The sequence below is a fragment of the Teleopsis dalmanni genome, chromosome 1 (assembly GCF_002237135.1).
Source record: "Teleopsis dalmanni isolate 2A chromosome 1, ASM223713v2, whole genome shotgun sequence".
Classification (NCBI taxonomy): Eukaryota; Metazoa; Arthropoda; class Insecta; order Diptera; family Diopsidae; genus Teleopsis; species Teleopsis dalmanni.
This window is the reverse complement of record NC_051846.1, coordinates 216,470,569-216,497,172: the sequence shown is the minus strand read 5'-3', so window position 1 is coordinate 216,497,172 and position 26,604 is coordinate 216,470,569. Positions and strand designations below refer to the sequence as shown.

Genomic DNA, 26,604 nt, shown 5'->3' with positions numbered 1-26,604 from the left:
TTAAGTAATTAAACAATATTGTACAGAAGTTACCAATTCTATAAATATTTATATGTACGTATAATTTTAGGCTCTTTCAAGCACACATCAATAATCCCTTACTCCATATCAGTACATTTGGTTGGTTCGTTAAAATGCCTATGGTATCATATTTGGTTCCTGAGCTGCACCCGTAGAGTATTTAGGCTTACAAACACAACCACTCTCAACAAGGACGTAGTCCTGACCAGTTAATGTAACAGGTCCAAGCGGTATGACCAAGAATAAATAGGGTACATATGTTTGGGTACATTCTCCTCGAACTACATCACACTCTGATGATCTATATAAAACCAAAAACAAAGTAAGAAAAATATCATTTTGGAGATATTCTTGTATTGTATATTGAATATTTTCAAATAAAGTGTGTAGGTATTATCATTTTCTATGCTTAAAAAACTTACTCGCACACTTCGAATACAACTTGTTGGAGTAGATCTGGAAACTTTTGCACAATCGTAACAGGTTGCCCAGAAGTTAAGCTAACACCATACATTGGCGCCGTTGTATTGTAGCGTGTCTTACAAAGACGTGCAGGTGTTCCATTGCACTGGTTAGTTTGAGAGTTCTTAATCGAGCGTCCTAAATAGAATAAGTTATATTGAAATGTATAAATATATTTTCTATGCATACTATGTATATGCACATATATATCAAATTTTTTATAAACTCACCATAACGATTACTGCCAACAGCATCATTGTTTACTTCATCATACGCCCTAAGTAGAGCGCTTGTTGTTATAGCTGGATCAAGTGTTGTTGTTATTTTACTTTGACGACCCCTTCTTGAGCTTCCATTCCAGTTTGAAAACGTTCGCGCTACTGCCGCACTGTAATTATAATAAGACACACACATAAATACTTACATATAAATTTGTTGACAGATTATAAATAATCAATTATATATAAATTCAGAATATATAGAGACTATATTTATATATCCAGTGTAAAAATCCAATATAAAAAAACAACTTTTAAGTTTCAATGATAGTTGAACGAATAAAACTAAACTTTTTATATACGAAGTATACGTAAAAACGCCCTGGATGGTTAAAAGTCACACGGCACCAAATTCAGCTAAACTATCGGTTCCAAAAGTCAATCGATGAGATCAATTTTTGATTGACTTGTGTAAAAAACACTGCATAGACTTTTCAATAACCCAAATCTTAGGTCAATTCTAATTCTATGACTTTCAATTAAGATTTGCATCTTGGATGAGTTAATACAAAGTGTTGATTATATCTACACTCATCACTTATTTCGGTAGACCAACGTATTGCTCTTCATTTATATCCTCACTTTTTTTAAATCAACTAATCATCTCTTACTCGGAGGAATGTAGACACTAGAACTACTGTAAATATAAAATGACTAAAAATAAAGCATCTAATTTTCAACTATAGAGCTCTATAGTAGGCCCGACTTTTATAAGTGAAAAACGTGAACGGCACTACAAACGGATTCTTATTATTTTAGAGTCTTATTGTGTTGCAGGGCACAATGGACTTATGGTCCCATTTTCTCATTTAATAAATCAATCATTCCTAGTACTTTGCCTATTTACTTATTTTTCACTTAAGTTTACTTAAATAAAACACCATATAAAACTTAATCAAGAAATTTGTCTCTAATAAAAAAGGTACCAATTCTATTAGTTCTTAACCAACTGATGTAAAAATGGATAAAAGTATAATAAAAATTATGGTAATAATAATAATAACAATTATCAACTGAAATAAAAATTCAACTAGAGACAAAATTATCATGAATTGTGACAAATATTTTTGTCATTAACTACTTAGTATTGCATTTTTGTCAGTAATCAGTTTTTCTGTAAAAATGTTTTATTATATGTAAAGATATAAACAAAAATTAGAGGTCACTCAGTTATTAATTCTCTATCTATTGTAAAAAAATAGAGGTGTTATAACTCATGATAGAACCATATTTTGGCTATTATACATGGATATAGCAATAGCGAGCATATAGGAAATCACACACCCTCAAATGGATCGGTGATCAAGGTATGGTTCATAACAGAGAACTGCACTCACTCGGCTGTATTTTACTTATACGCATTGTAACTCTCTTTTTCGTATATTCGATTCCGTCTCATTTATATATACAGCTAACAGCACTTATAATTATTTATACTGTTTTTACACGATACTCATAAACACCGCCACTCGGTGTTAACGAAAACACTTATGAATCCTTTCTGGGGCGAATGTGAATGCGTGTAAGTAGTGTAAGAGAAAAATATTTATACGCAATTATACTTGATTTTTATGAATCTACTCTGAGTGCTAAAATAGACTTTAAGAAGAACTTTATTTCAGAGTAATTTTGTTTTTGTTTCTATGTCAAATAAATTGACAAAAATAATTTACAATAATTTTTAATAAAGATGTTTTTCGAACAGTAGTGAAATACAACAACAAAAATTTTATTTTTTATATTATTTTAATTAATTGAATTTTTGGCTGACCATAGAGCTGTTTCGAGTATTGCCAAATACCCATCATCAGTGGTCTTGGAAATAATATTTAATTATTCGTAAATAATTATTTTTGAGACTGCAAGTACCAGGATTCGAACTCGGGTCCTGCAAAATGTGAAGCTGAGAATCATCGCACCTTAACCAACTGATTCAAAACCGTACTTGACGTAGTTTTTATTAACAATTTTACTTGCTGTGTTTATATTAGAACGAAATCATAAACATAAACCAGTAGAATAATTGAATTAATTAATTAATTATATTTTTATTTTTAATTGTTAAATTTCAATACTATACTGTTCGTAGAGGCATTATTTGTGGCATGATTTGTTCTTTCTTATGTATAGAACCTAATCTAGGAACGTAATAATTTTTAATTAAAAAAATTATTCTTGCTCTGTTTTTATACCGTTTCCATGATAAGGCCATGTAATTGAAAAATCGAAAATCATTAAATATATAAATATATATCTATATATCTATAAATATATATATATTAAATATATATCTTACTATTCTCATCTGTTTACAAATCAAATAAAGAAGATAAACAATTCTCATAGATTCTGTTTAATCATTTAACTCATTGTAATAATAGATTATTTTGTTAATTTTACTAACCTTGGATAGGGTGAATTATTAGGTCCTAAGCAGTCTGGTGAATCTGTAAGTGCATCGCCGGATAAATATTTCAAACCTGTGCCTCCGCTGCATTTCTTTTGATGTTCGGTGCCATAATTTGACCACAGCGCTGCTGTCAACATTTCTGCATTTAAGGTTATAATGAGAACTGCGGCTATTAACTGAAAAAAAATATAAATTTTAAATCAATTTCTATTTCTTTAATTCAACCGCTAAAATTTAAATAAAAATATTTTAAATTTTTAACTTTAATAACAATAGAGATGTATATAACCTGATATATGAGATTACAAAAATATTTACTGTGAAAATTGATTTTAATTTTAATTTTTTGTTTTTATTTTTATTTTTATTGGCGGGAGCAGTTTTTTAACAACGTTTTTGGTGTCTGGTATTTATTATTTTACACACGCACACCTGAACCTCTACTTATAACGGTACATGATAAAGAAGACACTGTTAACATCATTAACGTGAACATATCATATAGATTTCTTAAAATAAACTCCACTTTGTTTTGTCATGAAGCACGAAGAACATAACTAAAAGAATTGCAAACTGTTAAGATACTCATATACAGATACTCAGTTGAAGATACAGACACGAGAAGGTTATAAGTTTACTTTTGAGTGTCAAAGAAACAACAAAATGACTTCTTCACAACATAATATTTTATTTTATTTACTTCTATAATTTTATTAGGTTTGACATGATATGTCGTCATATCGTGCTTTAGAAATGTGCATGCACTCGAAGATTTTTGGAATTAGCTTAAAAAATAGTTCTAAATTATATTTGAATTGTTCGATTAATAAATCACAAGTGTTTGTATTCATCACTGTTAGTTTGTATTCACTAAAGAAAAATTCTTAAATTTGGGAAAAAATTAAAGCAGTTATGTAAAGCAATTTTAATTATTATGTACTAAAGTAGAATTTGTATTAATCTGCATTAAGTTCTCATTACTATCTCGATAAAACAAAATGAGCCCAACGCGCAGAATAAGATTCTAAAGCATTCTATAGTCAAGACAAACGATAGCACCGAGTGCTCAAACTACAAGGGAATATAATTTTTATATATAATGTAGAAAATCGTAACCGACATCCTCATAGAATTAGTAAACGATGTAACATTAGTTGGTTTAGTACTGTAATAATGCAGATCTCCAAAAGTAAGAAGCAGAGCTTATTGATCAGTATTTTTTTGATTGCATATGTCACCGGAAAATGTCTTCCCCACATACCAAACCTACATTGGTCATTAATAGATTTCGAACAAGCCATTGTTAACATGAAATAACAATCGTTTAGAAAGCACTCCACTTACATATATGGTATACCAAAGAAAATAGTAGGCTTACTAATAATAATTCCCGAGAAATTTGTTTCAACTATTTCGATACAGAGTATGTAATTTGGCAGCTTAACAAGAACTTGTAGGGCAAGATGATTAAGTATCATTCGTTATAATTAATCTCATGCTTAACTTTTTAATATATAGACTAACAAAGATTCACAAAAAAGACACTATACTAATCGAAATACATGTTGATATCAAGATATAAAAAAAAATTTTGTTATATAAAACAATTATATTAATTGATGCCGTGGCAAACAAACTGATGGTATTTGAAAGAAGAATTTTGAGAAAAGTATTTGGATCAGTGCAAGAAAACGGAAAATATCGCATAAGATATAATGATGAACTCGATCAAACTGATGGAAGGTGACATAATAATCAAGCACATAGAAAAGAAAGGCAAAGTGGGTAGCAAACGTTGTGCGAATACCAGAAGAAAGAGCAACAGCCAGAATCTTCGAGAGCTAAGTTAGAAAAATCAGAAGAAAGGAAGCCCGAGAAAAAGATGGAGTGCCAATTTTTAACAAGATCTGAGAGATATCAATGTCATCAACTAGAATATAAAAGCCATAGAGAAGAAGAAGAATAGAATAAGAAGAATAATAGAGAAGATTTGAGGAATGTCATAAAACAGGCTTAGATCCTTTATGGACTGTATAACGAAGATGATAATGATGATCAAGATATAAAGAAACTCCCAGGTTTGGCCAATATTGCATGCAGCTAGTAGTCTTTAGAAACATCCATTATCTGTTTCTAATTTTTGAAGTAACAGAAATTGAAGCCTGTACAATTTGGATCGATGTCTTGCGTTTTATTATACAAAGCCAACGTGCACTTAAATTGTATTATTTAAATTTAGAGCTTTATCAATCATATTGTTTACTTATAATTAACATTTGCACTTGCTGTATTATTTTAAGAAGTTAAGTATAAACCACAGCTATATAAATAATCTTAACTAATAAAAATTATTGGTAACTATAGTAACTATAGTTGTTGGAAAACATTTGTGCATACTTGCTTTAGATCCCTTTAAATCACTCATACTCTGTGGAAGTTAGTCCAAAAGCTTTTGCATTTTTTTTAATTATTATAGTTGGTTTTAAGCGTCAAGGCCCATAAATAAGTAATGATATCTATAAATTGTTTATTAGTTCTATATCTTATTTTTTTATGTATTTGTATTTTGATAGTTTTATAGAATAAAAGTCTTTAAATAAGTCCGATGTTTGATTCAAGATATAACTTTAAAAAAATTTTTTGCTATAATATTTAACACAATCTTTAATGATCTCTAAAGGTATTAAGTATCTATTGAGTGAATACCAATAGCATTTTTATTATTTCTATGTTTATATTGTGAAGTACATTTTTTACATTTTACAAATTTGTAAACTTTACCTACATTTTTAAATGTAGGTTAAATAAAGCTGCAGTCAGGGATTGAGTACACTTAACAAGGGCACATATATTCTTGAGAATAACAATTTAAATAAAAAAGCCTTGGGTAGTTTTATTACTTTGCAAATACTACAAGTATCCCCTGCAGAAAAATGAAAAAAAATTAACCCGAGGCGTTTTAACAAAAATACATAAAAGTAATGCATCATTTACCTTTTATTATATCTTAACATGAAATAAAAAAGTTTTTAAACCCAATTCGTGCTGTATTGTACTGTATTAGTTACTGTACAGTAAAAGAGGAACTTCTGAATGAATATGTTATACTTGAGCTACCGGCACCCAATTATCATTACCATTCATAACTTTAGCATTTTTTGAGAATTTATTAATTAAACTCAAATAAGCAAAGAAACTATTTTTTTTTGTATTAATTACTTGACCTATTTAATGCATTTTTAGTTATAATAGTAATGTATTTGACCTCATAAAAATTAAAATAATTGTTGTGAAAGTAAAAATGCAAATCTTACTTATCCAAATATGGATCTGGTAAAGTGAAAAATAATAACAAAAGCCATAAAACAAAAAACTATGGCGAAAAAACATGAAACTTCTAATATGGATTGTGAGTATTTTTATTTTTTTTTTATTGCCACTCTAGTCACTTTCTCTGTAAATTTTTGGCATTAACTTTTATTAGCTTTTATTTCTATATAAATAATTTTATTTGAATTTTGAACTATTAACAGAATGTGATTGACTAAACTGGTTTATGTAGTATTTTAAATATTAAGCACGTAAAATTAATCACAACTAATTTTCTTCAAATGAAAATTTCTTTCTTAAATATGAAAGGAAAAGCAAAAACAACAAAATAACTGTTAAAAATTTTTTAATAATTATAAAATTAAAAAAAAAAATTTCGCAAAATGTTCAATTTATATAACATAGTTATCATTTGATGGTCTCTAATTAACTAAATTAAAAAAAAAACATAAAAATAAAAATCAAAATATACTAAATTTTTTATTGATGAGCAAGCAACTAAAACTTAAATTCAATTCCCCAAATATAGCCGCTAACAAAAGACTTAAGCGACAAACTTTCTTTTTGTACTAACAACAAACGGCGGCGATTTTGCCTACACAAAATCACAAAATCACACAATACAAACCCAGACAATCGTTGCTGCCGTATTGAAGGAAAAGCTTATTAATTGTTGGAATTGTTTATAATTTCAAATTTCGGTGGGAAAAATGAAAGCGAAATTCTATTATTTAATTCTTTTCACATAGTCGGAAATTAATGAAGACACCGCATGTGCGCTTTAGTCGATATTCGTGTTGCACATACGAATGCTTGTATATAGACAACACTGAACCCAGACCGGCCAGGTGAAGTTAGCATGTGAATTCACTCTCACCGTTTGGTAGATTTCGACTTCATTAATTTTTTCGACTTCGTTTCCAATTTTTTTCCAGTTTTAATTTTCAATTTTTTATTGTTTTCTTGAACGTTTTTGAACTTAACATTTTATGGTTCTTTAGTATTTTGTTGTATATCGCGAGCACTTCAAGATGAAAGATATTATATTTTTAGAAGTAAAATTTAAAAACATTATATTTGACTAACTTCAACTTGTAGTTGTGTGGTCATAAAAATAAACATAAGCAAATAAAAAAAAAATAAAAAACCAAAAAAATAAAAACTAAACAAATTTAATTAAAAGTAATAATAATTATAAATCAAAAAATGACTAATGTTGGTTTAAATATATTTAGATTAGTTTAAGCAAATTTGAAAATTTTAAAAACACACTTCCCAATTTTTAAAAAAAATTAATCAAACTATTTTATAATATTTTTTAATATTAAATGTTTTTAATCAGAACAGAATAAAAAGTAAATGAAGAACTGGGATCAAAATGGAGCGGAGCACTGCGAAGATAATAGCTCTCTTTTGCTAACTAATAATACTAACTAAACAGAAGAAATTTAGGCTTTAGAATAAAGCCAGTATGTCTTTTGTTAAAGATTTTAAAATATTGAAGGGTTTAATATTTTTCTGCTGACTTTGATCCTGATTAAACTCATACAGCAGAAGGGAATGTATTTAGAAACGCAACACTTTATAGTAAAAAACTATATTCTTTCAATTTATATTATTGATGTCAATCATCTCAATATTCATCTGATGCTTGACTGAGGCAACATTCAGTGAATTGGAATACACCAAACTTCCTGAGATGGTAAAATGTTTGTAAATTAAAATTAATTTTAATTGACACAAAATTCTTAAAGTACTATTTATTTTAAAGTATAGTAAGTTAAGATAATTCAATTACTTCTTCTTTCTACAAAATGTTACAAAAAATTTTAAACCTCTGCTTAAAAAGGACTTTATGCCAAGCCTAGGATTCCGTGTATAACAGAACTTTTATATTATTAAATTATTTATTTTTACATCAACTAAATTTTGGAATTCAATAACTTAATTTCGTAATTTCCTTCTTTCAAAGCCTCTTATCTTAAATCAAACAACCCTTTCAGATCAAAGAAAATGCACTAATACATTTTTAGGCAAATTGTCTTTATTTTTTTGGAAGTTAACATTAAAATTAATTTTAAAGTTAACTAAGAATAAGAAACTTGACAGCTAGGTCCTTCACCGTAATGCTTTTAATATAAAATTAAAACTAGTAAATTAAATGCTAAAACACTGAGATTATTTGATTTAAAAAAAAAATTTGTTTCTTTTTTTTTGGCTTTTGATACTACGAAAAAAAAAATTTTTTTTTAATAGAGTGCATTGCAATTTATAATATAAAAAAATGGCAATTTGCTTTAAATATCAAATTTAATGAGAAAAAATAAAAATTAAACAACAATTAAAAAAATAAGATTATGAGTAAATAATTTAACTCTAAAGCAGCAATTTGAATACAAATTATCTTTCACACTCCTCATCTTGAAGATCATTTTTTTGACTATATCTGTAATAAGCTTAATGCTATAATTAATTTTAAATTGGCTTTAATTTCTGTAGTTATATTTTAAGGAATATTTTTCTAAAGCTAACATTTTTAGTATAAGCCAAACACGAAAATTCCGCTCTCGTCATAGCGGGCCACGTATCATGCATGCCATTTTTCAGGCTGACAATTTCAAAATTCCGTTGTTTTTATACGTAACTTTTATTATTGTAAGATAATTACTTTTACATAACATTCAGCATGATTCTGACAAAGAGAACCTGTACATATAAAAACATTTTTATGCATGTCATAACTATAATTTTACATAACAGCACTAGTTCAGATGTCACTACCTTGGCTCGAATAATCGCACGGTGAGATGAAAGAAAGTTAATATACATAACGTGCAAGCAAGTCAAGTCAAGTCAAGTAACAGGTATGTTATAGTTCTAGGAATAGTGGGAATCACCAAATTCAAGTTTCTAAAAATAAAAATAATTAAAATATAGTTTACTTTACTTGCAAGTAAATGTGAATTAAAAAAAATTTAATTTAATTATTTTTATAAATTTTCCACTCGAACTCTAACAAAGTGACGTAAAAGTCTAATCAACTTTCTTAATTGTTCATTTTAACCTAAACTTATTTAATTATTATTAATATTTTAACTATTATTTCTCTTGTTATTTATTTAATTTTTTTTATTTTTAAAAAATTAATTTTAATTACTTATTAAGCTAAATATGTTAAAAATATTTTCATAAAATTATTTATTTACACTAGAGATATTGCATTTACACTGTTATATTGAATATTTTATAACCATATTTCTTTTATTATTAATTCAATTTTTAATTATTTACCCTATGGTCATAAAAAACTTTTATTAGATTATAAAAAGTCTTAAATTATATTATTTTCTTATATAATTTAATTTTCACCAAATTATCTCATAATTGACTGAATGAAAAACTTTATGTTATGAGTTTTATTTTTATATTAAATTAACAGTTTTGAACTATGAAGTGAAAGTAGATTTTTTTGATAAAAGTATACTTATTAATATAAATTTAATGTGAATTTAATATGAAACCGTTAAACTTCATTACTTAATTATCAGATTAGAATAAAAAAAAAGTTAGTAATAAATTTAATTACACATCAAAGTTACTAGGTTCCCAGAGCTCAATAAGTACCCGGAAATGACAAAAAAAAAACAAAAATTTATTTTAGTTGTAAAATTAAATTTACTTTTCAGTAAAATCTTGCTAAAACGCAATACATTTACTCTAACGATTGTACAATTTAAATTTAGTGACTCTGTAAAAATATTGCAGAAGGTCTGTAATATATTCGTCTATACCAGCTCTTCATTTAGAAGAAATCGTTTCAGATTCGAATATGTTTTTGTTCCATTGTTAGCGAATACCGCACTCATTATGCACACAACTTCTTGAAAGTTGAAAATTGACACAAATATTGATAGCTATGCCTAATGACATGTCCAGAGCTGCTGCTATATCACTCTCGTTTTGTACATGTAGTTTTTAGACACCCCTTATTTTAATTAATAACACATTGAATAATACATTGTCATTTGCTTCAATGTGTAAATAGTACTCTAGAAGTATTGCTCTGATTGTGATTTGGTGAATTAAATGGATTTGCGTTAGTTTTTGTGGTACCCAAATATGAAGCGTGTTTGTGTAGTCTGATCCTAAATGATTTCAAAGAGTCATAATATCATTGTTTAGTGCCTTCGCTATATCCTGAAAGGTTGAGTGTCGGTCTTGCTCCACTAATTGCAAAACTTCATCGACTTTTTTAGTGACTGGCCGACTAGATTGGGATGGATCTTTGACATTGAAATTTCTGAAATGGTATTTAGCACAGCACTCCTAGTTCCCGGTTTCACTCACAGCATTTTCGCCGTAAGTCACATAACTTTTTCTATCACAATTTATTAAACCAATAAAAACTACAAGCTTAATGAAATTCTATCAAGACATCTTAAACATTATTAACTACGGATATTAAATAAGAAGTTATTCTTCTTACAAATTAATCGTACTTGTAAATACTTGTATATTTCAATGAAATGTTATTAAAAAATAAACGCTTTTATATTTTTGCTTTTCTTTCAATTTCGCGGACGAAAAATGCTGTCTGGAGACAGACTCTAAAGCGGTATGGGCAATCCAATCGAATTCATAAATGTAATTCATACATTTTCGACATAATGACTACTGAAATTTGAGTCTGTAGATTGTGCCTCTGAAGGAAAAACATATTTTTTGCAAATGAGAACATCTTGTGGTAATCTAAATATCTAATTTATTCAGTGATATTGTGTAGTATGCTCTAGTTATTATAAGCTCACTTTTAAGATACTCTCTCAGCAACACATACTTGCCCTACCAAATAAACAGTAGCCATGTTTGAACCAAAAATATTAGAAGTTGAGAAATTCGTCTTCAGCAAGTAATGAAAGACTCAAAGGAGCCTTAGTAAACTCTCTAATATTAATTGAACAATCACTCAATAGCATTGGGCGAACTCAGAGTATATGGGGATACTCGTAAGACTTATGCAATATATCATTATTTGATCGAAAAATATTAGTTACGCATAAATTATTCTTTTTCCATCTTTAAAGGACAAATATAGTATGTTTAAACGTAAACGTAAAAGTTGAGCATGTGTCTAACGATTGGATTACCAGATTGGATTGTCAGTGCAAAGCGTGGTAGCAAAATTGATACCTTTTTCAATAGCAGCACACTTTAGCTATTCCTTTAAAAAAAGTAACATAGCTTAATAGTGGGAGGAATCGATGACTGTATACAGTGAAAGTGGTCTTGAGAATTATAAAAAAACAAAATCACGAAATCACGGTCATTAATTGCGTTTATTTTGGAAATATTGTAGAATCTGAATTGTATGAGTTGAGATTGATAATGATTATATATTCAATTCTGTGATTTCTAATAAGTTATTGATTAAATTTAAAGGGTTCTTTTATATATTGCATGAAATTAAATTTGTCCTAGTTTAAAGCAATTATGAAAAATAAATGGCTTGATCTTCCCTTGCAATTAGGAAAGATGAAATATTTAATTAAAACAAAAATAGTCATTAGGTATTACTATCTGCCAGAATATTTTGCATTTTTTACGAGTGTTTGTTAAAATGAAAACAATTTTAAAGTTATAACATAAATCGCAGACATTTGGTAAAAAGTGTGTCTTGGTATGTTGCTCACCGGTTTGAACTTTTTTGAAATTGTGGCACGAAATGCCACTCCTTCAACGAAAAATTATGCATAGTGGAATGCATGCAATTTTTAATGTTAATGCCAAGGCAAAATAAAAACAAAATAAAAACAAAAAAAAAACAAAAAGTGGAGATAGATGTAAATATTATGGATAAGACTGTGATTGATGTGGGTCTTTATGCACTATCCAAACTTCAACTGCAGTTATAACAAGCGTTATAGGCATTTTTAAGCATAGTTAGCAATGAGTTATATACATAGATATATATTGTAGACAGTGGTGTAATTTTCTTTTTTTTAAGCAAAATTAAAATTAAGTTTGTAAATTATTAAGTTTGTATTTGCGGTTCGTCAACAAAAACTTCATTTGCATTTAACTAAAATTTATACGTATTACTATCACTTTATTACTTTATGGGTGTATCGCGTATAGCAAAGCTGTTGACTCTACTATCCAAAAGCTACAAGTTGCTCAAAGTCAGGCTCTCCGAAGGCTCTTCAAAGTACCATGGTACATCCACACGAATGACATGCTAAGAGACCTTAGAATACATCCGGTCAAAAAATGCATAAGGGACAGAACTCTGAAGCTATATCCAAAAACCGACAGGCTGCCCTACTTAGCATTATCTAATCTCAGAACAATCACTGACCGCACAGGGCGGTACGCAGATCTTAGATCAATCATTGAATAATCATGAAGATTATTAGGAATACCCAAATTAGTCAGTGCAATGGGCGGTAGTCTGCAGAATTCCCCTATCAATCATAGAGTAAAAGTGCCCAGATGCACTAACTCGGAAAAGGCTTAACATAACATAACTATCACTTTATTTAAATATATTTTATTTAAACATTTTTATTATATTCTAAAATATTTTGCAGTATTTTTAACACCTTAACGTTGGCTTTACCAGATTTAATAACATTGTCAACTGTACATAACAGCTATTTGTCGTTCGGTACATATGTTTGCTCATATTTTCACCTAAGCTTTTTTACTATGAGTTTATAAATGTGACTAATTGACTGCTTATAAATGACAAACTGACTGACTACTTTGTTAGGATTTAATTTCGATTATTAATCTAATTTGTTCATTGTGATGATTTTTAATATTACCGCTGCTACTTTTGCTACTCTTTAACAACTTCTCGTCATTTCAATTGCTTTCTAACTTACCAACTCTGTTGCATATGCCATATTAGTAACTACTGCTATATGTATCGGTCATACAAATATGGGTCGTTAACCTTAATATAACGGTATTGAGAATTTATTTTCTTTTGTGACTCAGCTACTGAGTCCGTAACTAGTGTATTCTACTCTTTGAGGAACGTTCATTTGCTCGTATTTATCAGCATTACTACTTGCAAGAAAGTGTTAATTAGCCATTGTCACTTCAGAAAAAAAGTTGGGAACTGTTGGGCATATTACAGAGCCATGGTGAGATTGCTCAAATAGTCTAGTCTTTGTTATGTAATTCATTTTTTTTTTTTCAATGCAAAAAATATGAAATTATTTTTCTAATAAATCATAAAATGGCATAAAAGAATTTTTTGTGATCAGTGTGATTTTTTGTGAAAGAAGAACAATTGACAAAAGATTTGACATTTTTTTTATTTCTTATATGTTATTCGGTTTTGTACTCGGATAGAGTTCGGCCTAAAAATCTAAGCGCTTTGTTTGTGAAGAAGAAGAGATAAAGTACACAGAACAGTTTTATTTACAATATAGTATATTAACAGATATAACATTAGTGCTAATTGATTTTTTATTAGTATTCTTAAATATTTATTTAGGCTTTATATTTTGTTATCGTTGTAGGAAATCATGAGTACAATGACCGCATTAATCGCTTAAGTTTTAAATTAATAGTTTTATATAAAAACAGTTTTATATAAAATAAAAGATTTTTTTATAGATATGAAATTATTTCCATTTCATTTTATATATTAAAAAAGTAAGTAATATTGTTCATAATAATTTTTAAATGTATATAAAGCTATTGCGATAATATTTTAAAAAAGAATAATGAAATTATTATTAATTATTAAAATAATTAAAAACAAAAAAATTTTTGTTTTAACTTTGCCCAAGTTACCATAAACAGTTACCAACAAATATTTTTGTTACATATCAAATATTTAGTATTTTTTTAAATGCATATTCAAACCATGTCTATGACTATGTCTAGAAGAAAAGGAAACAACGGTGCATATATTATCCAGCTCAGGCAAGCAGAATGATGACTGTCTTGGTACACCATTGGGTTGGTAATGACTTGGCACCCATCCTCAAGCTAAATGAGCTGCTTGCAATAATAAGAGATGTAGTTATGCAAACAGAAGCCACTTTAGTTTAAACTTTATAGCGACATTCGGGAATCGAAGAATGCAAATGGACCCAAGTCGCTTTATGGTCTACTTCAGCTAATTCTTCACTTCAGTGGAGCCACTAAAGTCCCACAATATATAATAATACATTTTTAAATTAACTTATTAATCTTTTATAAAATCGAATGCTTAAATATTGATACATTTAAATTTTTGACAATTATTTAGTACAGACGCAAAATGACACATTAACCAATTTGATTTAAAAGCCAAGTCGTACAGACTCAAAAAACTTTATGTGCAAAGATTACAAAGTTTCAGCTAGACAACTACATAAGCTATACTAAATCAATTTAATGGTTCTTGACAATTCTTATTATTTTCAATGCTTATTATTATATAGTGAAAACTCTCCTAGATGATATATTAAGCGGACATTCCTGTAGGAAAAGAAATAATCAAATCAATCACACAAAAGAAGTTGGATTTATGTCTTTATTTTCTTTATAAATAATACCGTCTTTCGTAAATAATTGAGATACAAAAGTCTGGGCCTGAGTTAGTTTCTTAGGATGAGTTTTCATTAGACAGTTTCTTACAGAAATCTGTTTTGTATAGTTTCGTTTAGAAATTTTCTCTGATATTTAGAGACTTGTTTAATGGAAACTCATGCAAAAACACTAAATATGATAGTTTTACAGTTTTAAAAAGACTGCATTTACTTAGAATATATAGTATTTCATTATGTGCGGCGTATTTTTCTTAAACAGAGTATCGGATTTAAATCAAGAAAAAATTAAATTTTCTGTGTAATAGATCAACTACATTTTTTGTAAATATATCTGTGTATTTGGATCTTTGAAGTTTTTGATTCTTGAATGTAATGCTGTTCCAGTGATTATTCTTAGCATTGTCAACTGAATTATCTACCTAATTTAGTATTTAATTAACTTGTGTGGATGAAGAAACTAACATTTTATTGGATTTTTATTTATTAATTATTTTTCAAGTTTTTTTTTAGAAAACTGAAGATAAAGGTGTTAATTAACTTACTTAAAGTAACCGTTAGACTACTAACTATTTATATAGCATTATTATTGCAAAATATTCTAAAATATCTTTTTATATTTTTTTATATTTTTCTTTTTAAACTTAGCAGATCAATAAATAAATAATATAATTCCTATTTGTTTAAAAACTGATCATCACCTAATATATTAACTTGTGTTATAATATATGAAAATTTATCTAGAAAAATTCAATTAGAACTTGAATTAACATTTATATTTTGCTTTTAGAAAAATTATTATTTTCAATCATTTAAAGATAAGAATACAAAAATGACTTTTTATGTCGCAGCTATGAAAAAAATGAAGAAAGTTCTTTACATCTACTTTAGTAATCTTCAGCAAATTGCCACGGTATTTTAAATATGCTAAAAGGTTACGTATATTATTTAGCAACAAAACTTCTTGAAGAGTATCTATGATTCGTTTATGGTTCGATGTTTAAAATTTCTTGAAGTACTATATATGCCAACACAATCCTCTATTAAGCCTAAAATGATACCAAAGTTAACAATCATAATCTAAACTTATGTAACTGCCTTCCTTTAAACCGTAAATAATTCACCTGTCAGATCAAAATTAATAATAGTCGGTGTCCAATCGAATCAACAATGCTTTATTCTTTTGATATTTACAACCTAGTTTATGAACTTGAGCGTAATAAGAATAAAAAAAATTGTACCACTTGGAATGTATCTTCAATGAATGTCACAATTTACATTAATTTTTTAAAAATTTATTTAAAATAATTGAATTATAATAATTAATAAATAATTAATGATAATTAATTAATAATAATTTTGTACACTTTTTTAAAAAATTGTTCTTATTTTTTAAAAATTTTTATTCAAACCGATATTTTGGCTATAATGTATTATAGATTATTATTATAGATGATTTGATCACTTTAAAACAAATAATTATAAAAATTTGTTTTAAAAAAAATTACACATTAACTTGTGATAAATATTTTAATTATATTTAAATTTTTATAAAAAAATACATTAGAGTTACATCGGACTTTGTAGAGATACTTCGTAGGCCATTTTCAGTGTACAATTTTATATGTTAAATAAACGACCTTAAGCCGGTAATATTCAAAAAAACTCATTGTAAATTGGTTGTAACAACAATTAATTAAAAATTAAAAATTGTTTTTTAAGCGTTGTCACTGTTTGCAATGCAAGTGGGATTGTGACTTTATGGAAGTTGTCTAAGAATTACTGTCAGATATATCTGCATTTGCATTAACAAAGAAGTTATGAAAATGTGCGGAATACTTCACAAGATAGCGGCACCTCACAAAGTAGTATCTCTATCTCTTATTAGATTTATTACAACTTCTTTGCCTTGTCACAAAAATACTTTAAAAGCTTTATAGGTTTTAGTAAAAGTAACAAAGGAATGCACATGTTATGAGCATTAATCACTTAAAATTATTTAGTAGAAACTTAAATGAAAGATATAATGAAAACTTTTCAACGACAATTTCGGCATATATAATTTTTTGTTTCTTCAACCAGGTAAAAAGGGCTACTTTGTTGCAAACTCAAAACTAACTTAAAAAATCGCAGACTATCCATGACCATCACTAGGTGCACACGTGTGTATGTCACACATAACATTTGTCTTGAAGATAACCTAAGGCAAGTAACTTTCAATGAAGTACGAGTATGCCTCGGAGTTCATCGCTTCTGGTTACTCTTAAGATATGTGAAGCACGTTCCATTTTTCTAGTTATAAACTCCAACGCTATGTTAACAAACTGAAAGTCAATAAACAAAAAAATAAAAAAAACTATAAAAACCCGTTATAATGTGTGACTTTAGTTTCGAACATGACCATAAAAAATCCTAAAAACGCTAAAATGGAAATGAAGATACACATACCGCACTTGTTCTGGCAATTGCTGAATGTGAATTGTTTTTTAAGTATTTAAGTATTTCGTATTTCGTATTTGCTAAAAGTAATGACCTTTCTCTCTAAATAAACGAGCCATTTTAGCTGCGCTATGTAATTACGATTTTACTTTGTCTTCAATGTTAACTACGTTCGATTTTAGGTTTCTCATTTCTTAATTGAATTTTCAAGTTAAGATTATGGCGCGCAGTTAAAGTGACTAAAACCTAGACAGCTTATCCATTGTATCCATAGTATCACTTTTACTCTTAAACCAAAAGTAAAAAGTAAAAGAAGTACACATAAATTATAGCATTTCTAAACGCCTCCGTAGGCGTGAGAATTCTCATTAACGAATTATTACGGTACGCTTAAAGTTTGTGTACTACGAGCGGGAATTTCACTTTATAAATTTAATTTCAAAATATAAAGTATAAGTTTCAGCTAAGTTTGTGGTAATTTAATTGAAATTTTTACAGTGTTTCTATTGATGTACAAGTAAGTAAATAAGTTTGTACAAAAAATAAAATAATTCCAAATCTTAGATACTTCACATTTTTAAAATTTTCTTTGTTTTTCAAGGTTTTTTTTTCTAAAGAAAAAATTTAAGTTACGTTGAATTATAATTGCAGTGGCATTAAATTAATAATTACCAACAGTTTACACTATATGTAATTCAAAAAAAAAAAAGAAAAAAAATATAAGTAAAACAAATCTCAAAAAGAAAACAAATAAGAAATACGAGTATAAGTAACAGACGTACCTATATAATATAGGAGATTAAACAATGACAATACAATAACAAGAAAAATTTATTTGACCCAGAATAATTTCTTCTTCTTTTGTCTCTCCATAAGATTTTATAAATACATATACATATAAAATATATATCCAAATTTTAGGATAGGTCTATCTCCATGCACAAATGAATTTCTACATAAGAAAATATGAATATGTTTAGCCTACTTTATTTTACGAGTATATTTCTTGTTTGTTTATTTATTTGTTTATTTATTTGTTCGTTAGTATTCTGTGATTACCATATTGAATCATCGACTCAAATATTTACAAATACAGTTGCATACCTATATATAATTACATATTTACTTCTAAGAAGAGCGTACGCATGCGCTGTACCCAGTAACGTATTTAAATTGCGGCCTATAATAATTACACCAGATCGATTTTATAAGTTTTGAGAAAATAATATTTCAGGTATTGTTCTATTTAAAAGTTATTAACAATTTCATATTAAAATTTCCTATTTCCTTCTATCCTTCTATAAGGTGCACAATAGATCCAGCTGGTCGCAGTGCATAAAAGCTTAACCCATAAACCATTACCATTTGTTTATAAGCAGTGGTTTAAGTAAGCAAAATAGCCGATTATTTGATTGAAAAGAAATCATTTTTTATGTAGGATATAAGCATATCATGATGTTATCATCATATCATGATATCATGATAATATCATATGTTATATAAAAATGTAAATATCATGTAGTTTCTGATCAAAAGTAATCTTAAGGAGTCTTTTTTTGATGATAAACTGAGGATTATATGAATAAAAAACAGCCATTGTTAACACAAAGTTCTAACAAATAAAATTTTTTGTGTATCGAATTAACATTATAACATATGGTATAAATTATTTTTTTATAAATATATAACATGAAATCCATAGATTTAAAAATGTGTCTATATCATTGAAAAAAATGATATAGATGGAAAATAGCAGATCCTGATGGTAGACTTTTTAACAGAAGACACGCATCACCTAGGCTCCAAAAAGTAAGTGTATTGTAATACTAGATTTTAAGGCTTTCTGGTTGACTTATGATATTGTCGGTAAATAAATTCACAATTTAGACCGAGAAGCTACTATAATCCTAAAGTAAATATTTACATAACTAGATAATTGTGTATATAGAAATATATTTAATATAGTTGTAGTTTAAATTTAATTCTATATAATAATTTTGTAATAATGATCGTAACAAAAAAGCTTAAATTTAATAAGACTTTGGTGTAAATAATAATATCATCTATAAAACATTAAAATTATTCAAGAACACTATTTGAAGAAAATCACTATTTAACAGTCTCCTCTTCAATTACAATTTTTTTATTATAATAACGAATAATTATTTAACTTTATTTATTTAGTCTGATTAATATTATAAAATTTCCAAAATAAATCCTGATATTAAGGATGCCAAATTTATACTTACAACAATCCCGCATCAATTTCCTTATTAAACCTTTATCAATCTTATTAGTTTTTCATTTAGACTTCAGAAATAAATGGATTATTGCTTTCACTGCTTATTATCTATGCAATATGCAATCTAGGTATGCAATAATAAATAAACGCTTATAATTTGTTTTATAAATAAATTCTAACTTTCGCATTTCTATAAATGTAAATATAGATTAAAACGGAAGAGACGATGTTTTTGGTTCAAATTTGTAGATTTCATTTAGTTTAATAAAATTTATATAGTAACATTCGAATTTGGCACTGTGAAATGGAGTGTGCCAATAAAGCAGATGGGCGGATGTTTCCTTTGGTTTTTAGAGCTTTTCGAATATTCTAATCGCATCTGAAAAAAATGGTAGTTAACAGGAGCATATTCTGTTCCGTAACCAGTCATTACTCTTTGTTGAAATTCCAAAAGCGATCCAAAAACTTGTTAGCATATTTATGCTTGATATTATGGCTTACATTAAACTATAAATTTTGTACCTTAAAAAATTTGGAACATATTACTAAACACTGATGCACTTTAACAATTAGAGAATTCCTAAAGATGATTCGTATTTTACAAAACTAATTTTGGCACCCAAACTAACTATTTCTTTACTTTAAAACTAATCCATTTCTTTGGTTTATATCAGATGTGAATTAACGTGAGTTTTGTTGTCCAACTTCAAATGTATTATACATGGGTGATTGTTTGAATATATTATAAAATAATACTTTCAATAGCAAGCTTAATGACATACGGAAAATACTAACTAATTCAAGTTTGTATTTTCAGTAAACCGAATAAATACACGCATTGGATGCTGTATAAAAACATGCTTTCCTTTAGAAACTGCCGTTTTAAATTTCAAGGATATAAGCTTCCTTTGTATGATTATTTGATAAAGCTAGTATTCATTTTAATAGCCTTTGAATTCAGGAGATATATTCAATAAATAGTTTAGATATTGCTATTATTTTAAACAAAAATATTAGCACCTCATTTCAGATATATTATATCGTTTGAATTCCCATTGTATTTCATATAAACATATGTTTTGTCTTAACAGTAATTAAGTTTAAAGACCAATGTACCAAAGTTCATTTAAAAGTTGATTTAATAGTAATATGATATTTGTTTGAATTTTAAGTGGCACTCTCTATCAATATCAAATATTTAATGGTTATTTAACTCGGGTCAGCATTTTTAAAACTGAGTATTTAGTTAATATGTACTATTAAAATCTCAGAAACTATAGACTAATTAATTCTGTTGATAAAAATGAAATATAAAAAATATATAATAAATTGAATAAATTATAACATTAATTTAAGATTTATGCTTTATATGTATCTATATAATATGCTGTCATTATAACAGGGAAGCAGCAATTAAATAATGTATAAACTACACAAAAACTTTACTAAACTATACAAGGAAGCAGCAATTAAATAATGTATAAATTATACACATTGAAAATTTAAATTTAAATTTAATTTAATTTTTTTGTATTAAAAAATTTTGAATATTATAAAAAAACATACGTAAAAATAATTATTAAATTCTAATTAATTCAATTATTTAGTGTTCCAAATTATTGTGAAAAATTGTGATCACGATTAAAATAGTTTATAGAATTGTTAATACTTTAAAAAATAAATGTACAGTTTCATTAACATTATGTAGCAGCATTAAAAGTTTTATTATATTTTATCTTTTATTATTGTTACATTTATTGTATTTTTTTTTCAAATCCGCTACTGTTATGCTTGTTGCATTTTAATTTAATGTTCAATCATCGATTTTATCTACAGTGAAATGTGTCGCTGCCGTCTTATATTAAACCAAAGCGGTGAAGAAAAGAACACAGAGAAATGATTGAGCTTTCGAATACCTGACTTCAACGTCATGCAAAACGCATGGCATATATGTTAATGTTCAATATGTAGTAGTATTTATATGTCCGTAAGTAATATTCAGTGTTATACACGTACACACATACTGTACGCCTGAATAGTCGCTTTAATAATTATTTCTGACCGATTTCCACAAACTGCTATCACTGCTGCCTGACGCTGTGGGTCCGTGTAGAATGGAAAAAAGTAGGTCTTCAGTTTATTCATGTCATTCTTCTGTACATACGAGTATACGATTTGTTACGAATTTTATTTACTCGTAATTGTTTGTTTCTATTAAAATAAACTGTTCCACAGCCAACCGCTTCTTAGAGAACAGAACGAAGAAATGTTTGCTCATTGGACTAAACTTGCCTTACACACGTATTCATATAATTACATAAGCTGATCTACCACCAAAATGTTATAGCATAAATGTCTGTTTCTTGTAAAAAGGATACAATGTGTTCTACTAAGCACAAACAAGTTAATAATTAACTATCAACTAGTTTTAACATATATATAAATATCTATTTACTTAGTTGTTGCTAAAAATATTCGTGCGTATCTATAACATTTCGTAGACAAAAAGTTGTACCATATATCTATCTATATAGTAGCATAATTAAAATTAAATCTAACTTTTTTATAAATTGAATAACTAAAAGCAATATATATTTTTTAAGTTTAGGTGAGTTTCTAATTTCTTAAGTAAGCCACAACACCTGCGAGATGGACTATCGCTAGTATCTACCATCTAACGTCTTATTCCACAATGATTATTTAATTGTAAATTAAACCTTCCCCTTATTCGCTATCCTTGTAGCTGGAATTATTAATTATTTTATGCAGATTTTTAGCTCCTTTTTTACATATGTTAAGTAAATCAATCTTAGGATTGATTCAGTGAAAAAATATATCAGAGACAGAGCTTTAAAATTATTCACTAAAGTTGATACGCTAATTAACCCCGCCCTAACAATCCTCAAGTCCACTTCTGGACTCTCAGGAAGCCCCCCAGCCATTATAGAGTAAAAGTGCGTAATAGCACTAACTCAAGAAGAAGAAGAATCAAGAATCAATAAGGTTTATTTGTTCTTTGTTTATTATTTTTAAATATGGACTAAAAATTATTTTTGGCTAAAGGATTAAAAGTGTTTCAAAGTCGTTTCTCAATTCGGCTCAAAATATGCACCTAGGAAATCGTTATTGTAGTCAAAATTTGAATACCTTTTATTAATTATTATAATTTATTAATATAATACCATATTAATATTATATGACATAATGTCATCGTATATATTTATATATTTCTAAAGTATAAAATTACTATTCAAACTAATATTTTTTGATCATTTCTGATAAGATACTAATATAATATATATATATATAGAAAATATATACCTTTTATTCATTTTTATAATTTATTATTAATATTATATTACATGATGTCAAAGTGCATGTTTATTTATTTCTAAAATATAAAATTACTGTGCTAACTAATATCTTTTGATAATTTCTGATTAGAAAATATATGAATATAGTTTCTTGACAGAAATATAAATTCCTTAAATTTTCTATTATTTTAATTTTCTACTATTTAATAACCCTATTCTTAGGTGTTTTATTGTTAATAGCATATGACACAATTGAATTCATAATTAGTAGTGTATCCTTTTCTAATAATAATATACAAAATAAAAATTAATACTAATGGCCGACCACTGGATCCCTTTTTTTGATTTTCTCGCAATTAGTATGGTATGTCTAGACACAATAACCGCAAAACGAAATATATTATATATTCAATGTATGGTACAAAGAAATAAATTATATAATAACAATATCAATATATTTAAAGAGAGATAAAAGCTAAAGTCCTTCTATAAGAAGGAGTAGTTTCCGAAAGATACAAACTTTTTTTTTCCTGAAGTATTTTGACATATAAACTGCAAAAAATGTTTCCAAAATCGATGTATATATATTGCAAAACAAAAATATCGGAATATGATTTCCGTAGACAACGGTTTAGAAAACTTTTGTATAATTATTAATTTTTTTTTTTTGTTTTATTTTTATATATTGTGTTTTTTATGATATATTTAATAATATTTGTAAATATATATATATATTTCTATTTTTCTAATTTTAGCACAATCTTCTTCTGTATATAAAAAAATCTTCAGCTTTGTTTACTAAATTATGTAGTTAAGCCAGATATTGAAAATATACTAATTTCATATTAGACTTATGTTTTTATATGCAGTTAAACTTCCATAATTTGAACTTCTATAAATCGAATTTTCTATAACTCGAACTAAATAGAGTGCAACAGGGATTAGAGAGCACATTACATACAATTACAAAAAAATTCTAAAGTTCTAAATTAGTCGAACCTTTTCTTTACAAAATGGTTCTTCGAGTTATTTAAGTTTCACTATATTAATTATATATAATTTAAATTAAAATCATAGAATCAGAATAAGTAAAATATCTTTATTTCGAAATGGGCTTATTGTGAAATTTAAAATATGATGTTTTAATTAACAACTAATCTAACTAACTAATCTAACTAACTTCTGTTTAACCATTTTAATTTTGTCAACTTTTTTCAATAAAACTTATTATAATTCTATTATTTTATTACTATTAATGCTATTATGCAAAGATTAAGCCAATAAGTCAAATAAGCAGCTAGTACTTTCTTATTTTTAACTCATAATTATAGAAAGTTAGTGATTAATGCATACAAGGTTTTAAGAAATCAAAAAATATTTTAAGTTAAATTTTTAATTCACTTTGAATTAAATAGTGATAGGGTTAAAAAAACTATATTTTCACTTCCTGTTATCATTTTTTATCCTATTAAAAATCTTTTTAATCTTATCCTATAGTACAATCTTGAAATGTTTAATCTCTTGGTGCAGTTATGCCGATTTAACACACTATGTGAGAAGCATTAAAAGTCAAAAGGAAAGCTACAATATAAAGAGCGCATAACTAATCAGAGAAAGGAACTTAAAATATGCAAATATCACAGGTATATACATACATATTAATTGTAATTTTTAATCAATTTAAATTTAAGAATTCAATTAAATAAAATAAAATCGGAAGCAATTAAATATAAGTGTACAAAAATTAATCAATCAATGACACCATTATGTCAATAAATGAAATGAAAAGAAAATGACCTACTAACAAAACGTACTAAAAACATTAGGACCTAGTTTTTATAAACCAATTTCTATTGCTTTCTAAAAGGAAAAGTAAAATAAAATTTTAATTGCAAACTTTATGTAAGTTGCTGCCATAAACATCCTTCGAACAAAGCCATACTTTCATAAAATCAACAAAGAAAATTTATTGCACTTTTAAAAACGTTCCGTTCCGTACACCACAGAAAGTCACGAACTGTGCTTTAGACACTTTAAATTTTATATCTCTGAAAAATTTTAATTTTTGTATTTTGTATTTTTTATTTTTATTATGCGAATAAATTCAACTGAATATGTAAAAGCATAAAATTCTAGTAACTCTGTAGAATGCAACAAATGATTCCTGTGCTTGAACTTGCCACAAAATGAGTTCATACTGGTTTTGATGCTGGGGAACTGCATAGTTGCAGTGAGCAGAAACTGCAATTCACTGAAGATCATTTTTATTAAGCATGGCACAAAATTGATGCTGCCAAACGTGATCACATTTATTTTCATTTTAATCTTTATTATACTATATATAAATCTTTTTCATTTACATTATTTTCTTATGTATTTATTTTAATGGGGTCACTTACTTTTGTTGAACTTCTCCTAAAGCACCGGTATTCCATTTTGTGATTTGTTTTCTTTAAAAATTCTTTTATATCAAAGTTATATATATATAAAAATATTGTATCTAATTTTAAATAATTTTTTTTAAGTATCAATGTAAATTTCACTTTTTATTTTGTAGTTAAGGATCTTAATTATAGTAAATTTTATTATAATCCGCAAATCAACTTCCTAACCAATAAACATTTACGATTTCCGTTTGTTATTACAGTAATGTTAACATCAATTTTATGACAGTAAAGTTAATTAATTAAATTAAAATTAATTATTTCCTATATTGGCGTTTAAATTCTATATGCAACATTTCAATAACCGCGTAGATTTAACATGAACACAACATAGAAAAAATCGGAAGTTTAAATAAATTCAATTTAATAGAAGGGCTTCAATCAAAAAGTCAACGAATTTTATAAACGTTTTGAACTGATCTAAAGGAGCGCACCAAATTTAAAACGAACCGAACAAGTCAACAGCTCACCTTGGACTGGCAGACCAGGTATCTTTTACCATTTCTTAAGCACTTGGCTTTGCGCTATAATGTTGGTTCTTGTCATTTTCCAACGCTGATATGTGTTGCGTTATTTTTTCTTTCTTCTTTCACTGCATCCGCACATTCAGTTTTTTGAAATTCAGATTTTATTCAATGGTCTTAACTTATTTACAATGTCTTCTTGCTTCTTCGAACGTGTAGAAGAAGAGGGCCAAAAACCTCAAAACGTTTACACCGTAAAAAATTTTTATTGTTAAAAAATTTATGCATGCTATAGTTTTTAATTATAAATCAGTTGCGTGTGCATTAAAAAACCTATTCATTCGGATTCAAAGTGAATCGAAAACAATAAAAGTACGATATTATTTTATCGGTTTTAATTTATTTATAAAAATTGTTTATATACGGTCTAGAAACTATGTATATTATCCAACTATTTTCTCTGAATTATATTTTTATATATATAAAATTATATTATATAAGATATAACAAGAAACATATAACCTTAAAAAACATATAGATTTCTATATGTTATATATGTCATATAGATTTCTATATGTTTTTTTTATTTCAGTCTCTAAGTCTTTTTTATTTAAAAAAATAGCTTTTTATTACATTCAAATAGACCAGAATAGA

At 26.9% G+C, this 26,604-nt stretch overlaps 1 protein-coding gene across 1 annotated transcript; it reads right to left on the bottom strand.

The window, feature by feature from the left end:
* LOC119676551 lies at positions 1-25,505 on the bottom strand. The gene is made up of 5 exons (XM_038087795.1): positions 25,442-25,505; positions 3,166-3,347; positions 714-871; positions 444-621; positions 1-322 (listed from the first exon to the last, which is right to left on the bottom strand). The coding sequence occupies exons 1-5, from the start codon at positions 25,475-25,477 to the stop codon at positions 139-141; spliced, it is 738 nt and encodes a 245-aa protein (XP_037943723.1). The 5' UTR covers positions 25,478-25,505; the 3' UTR covers positions 1-138.
* Positions 25,506-26,604: the final 1,099 nt, after the last annotated feature.

Coding starts and splice junctions, on each gene's coding strand:
- LOC119676551 (XM_038087795.1), bottom strand. CDS start 25,477: ATGGAATACCGGTGCTTTAGGAGAAGTTCAACAAAA. Junction 622..713: donor TGTTGGCAGTAATCGTTATG/GTGAGTTTATAA, acceptor TATTCTATTTAG/GACGCTCGATTAAGAACTCT. Junction 323..443: donor GTTGTATTCGAAGTGTGCGA/GTAAGTTTTTTA, acceptor GGTTTTATATAG/ATCATCAGAGTGTGATGTAG.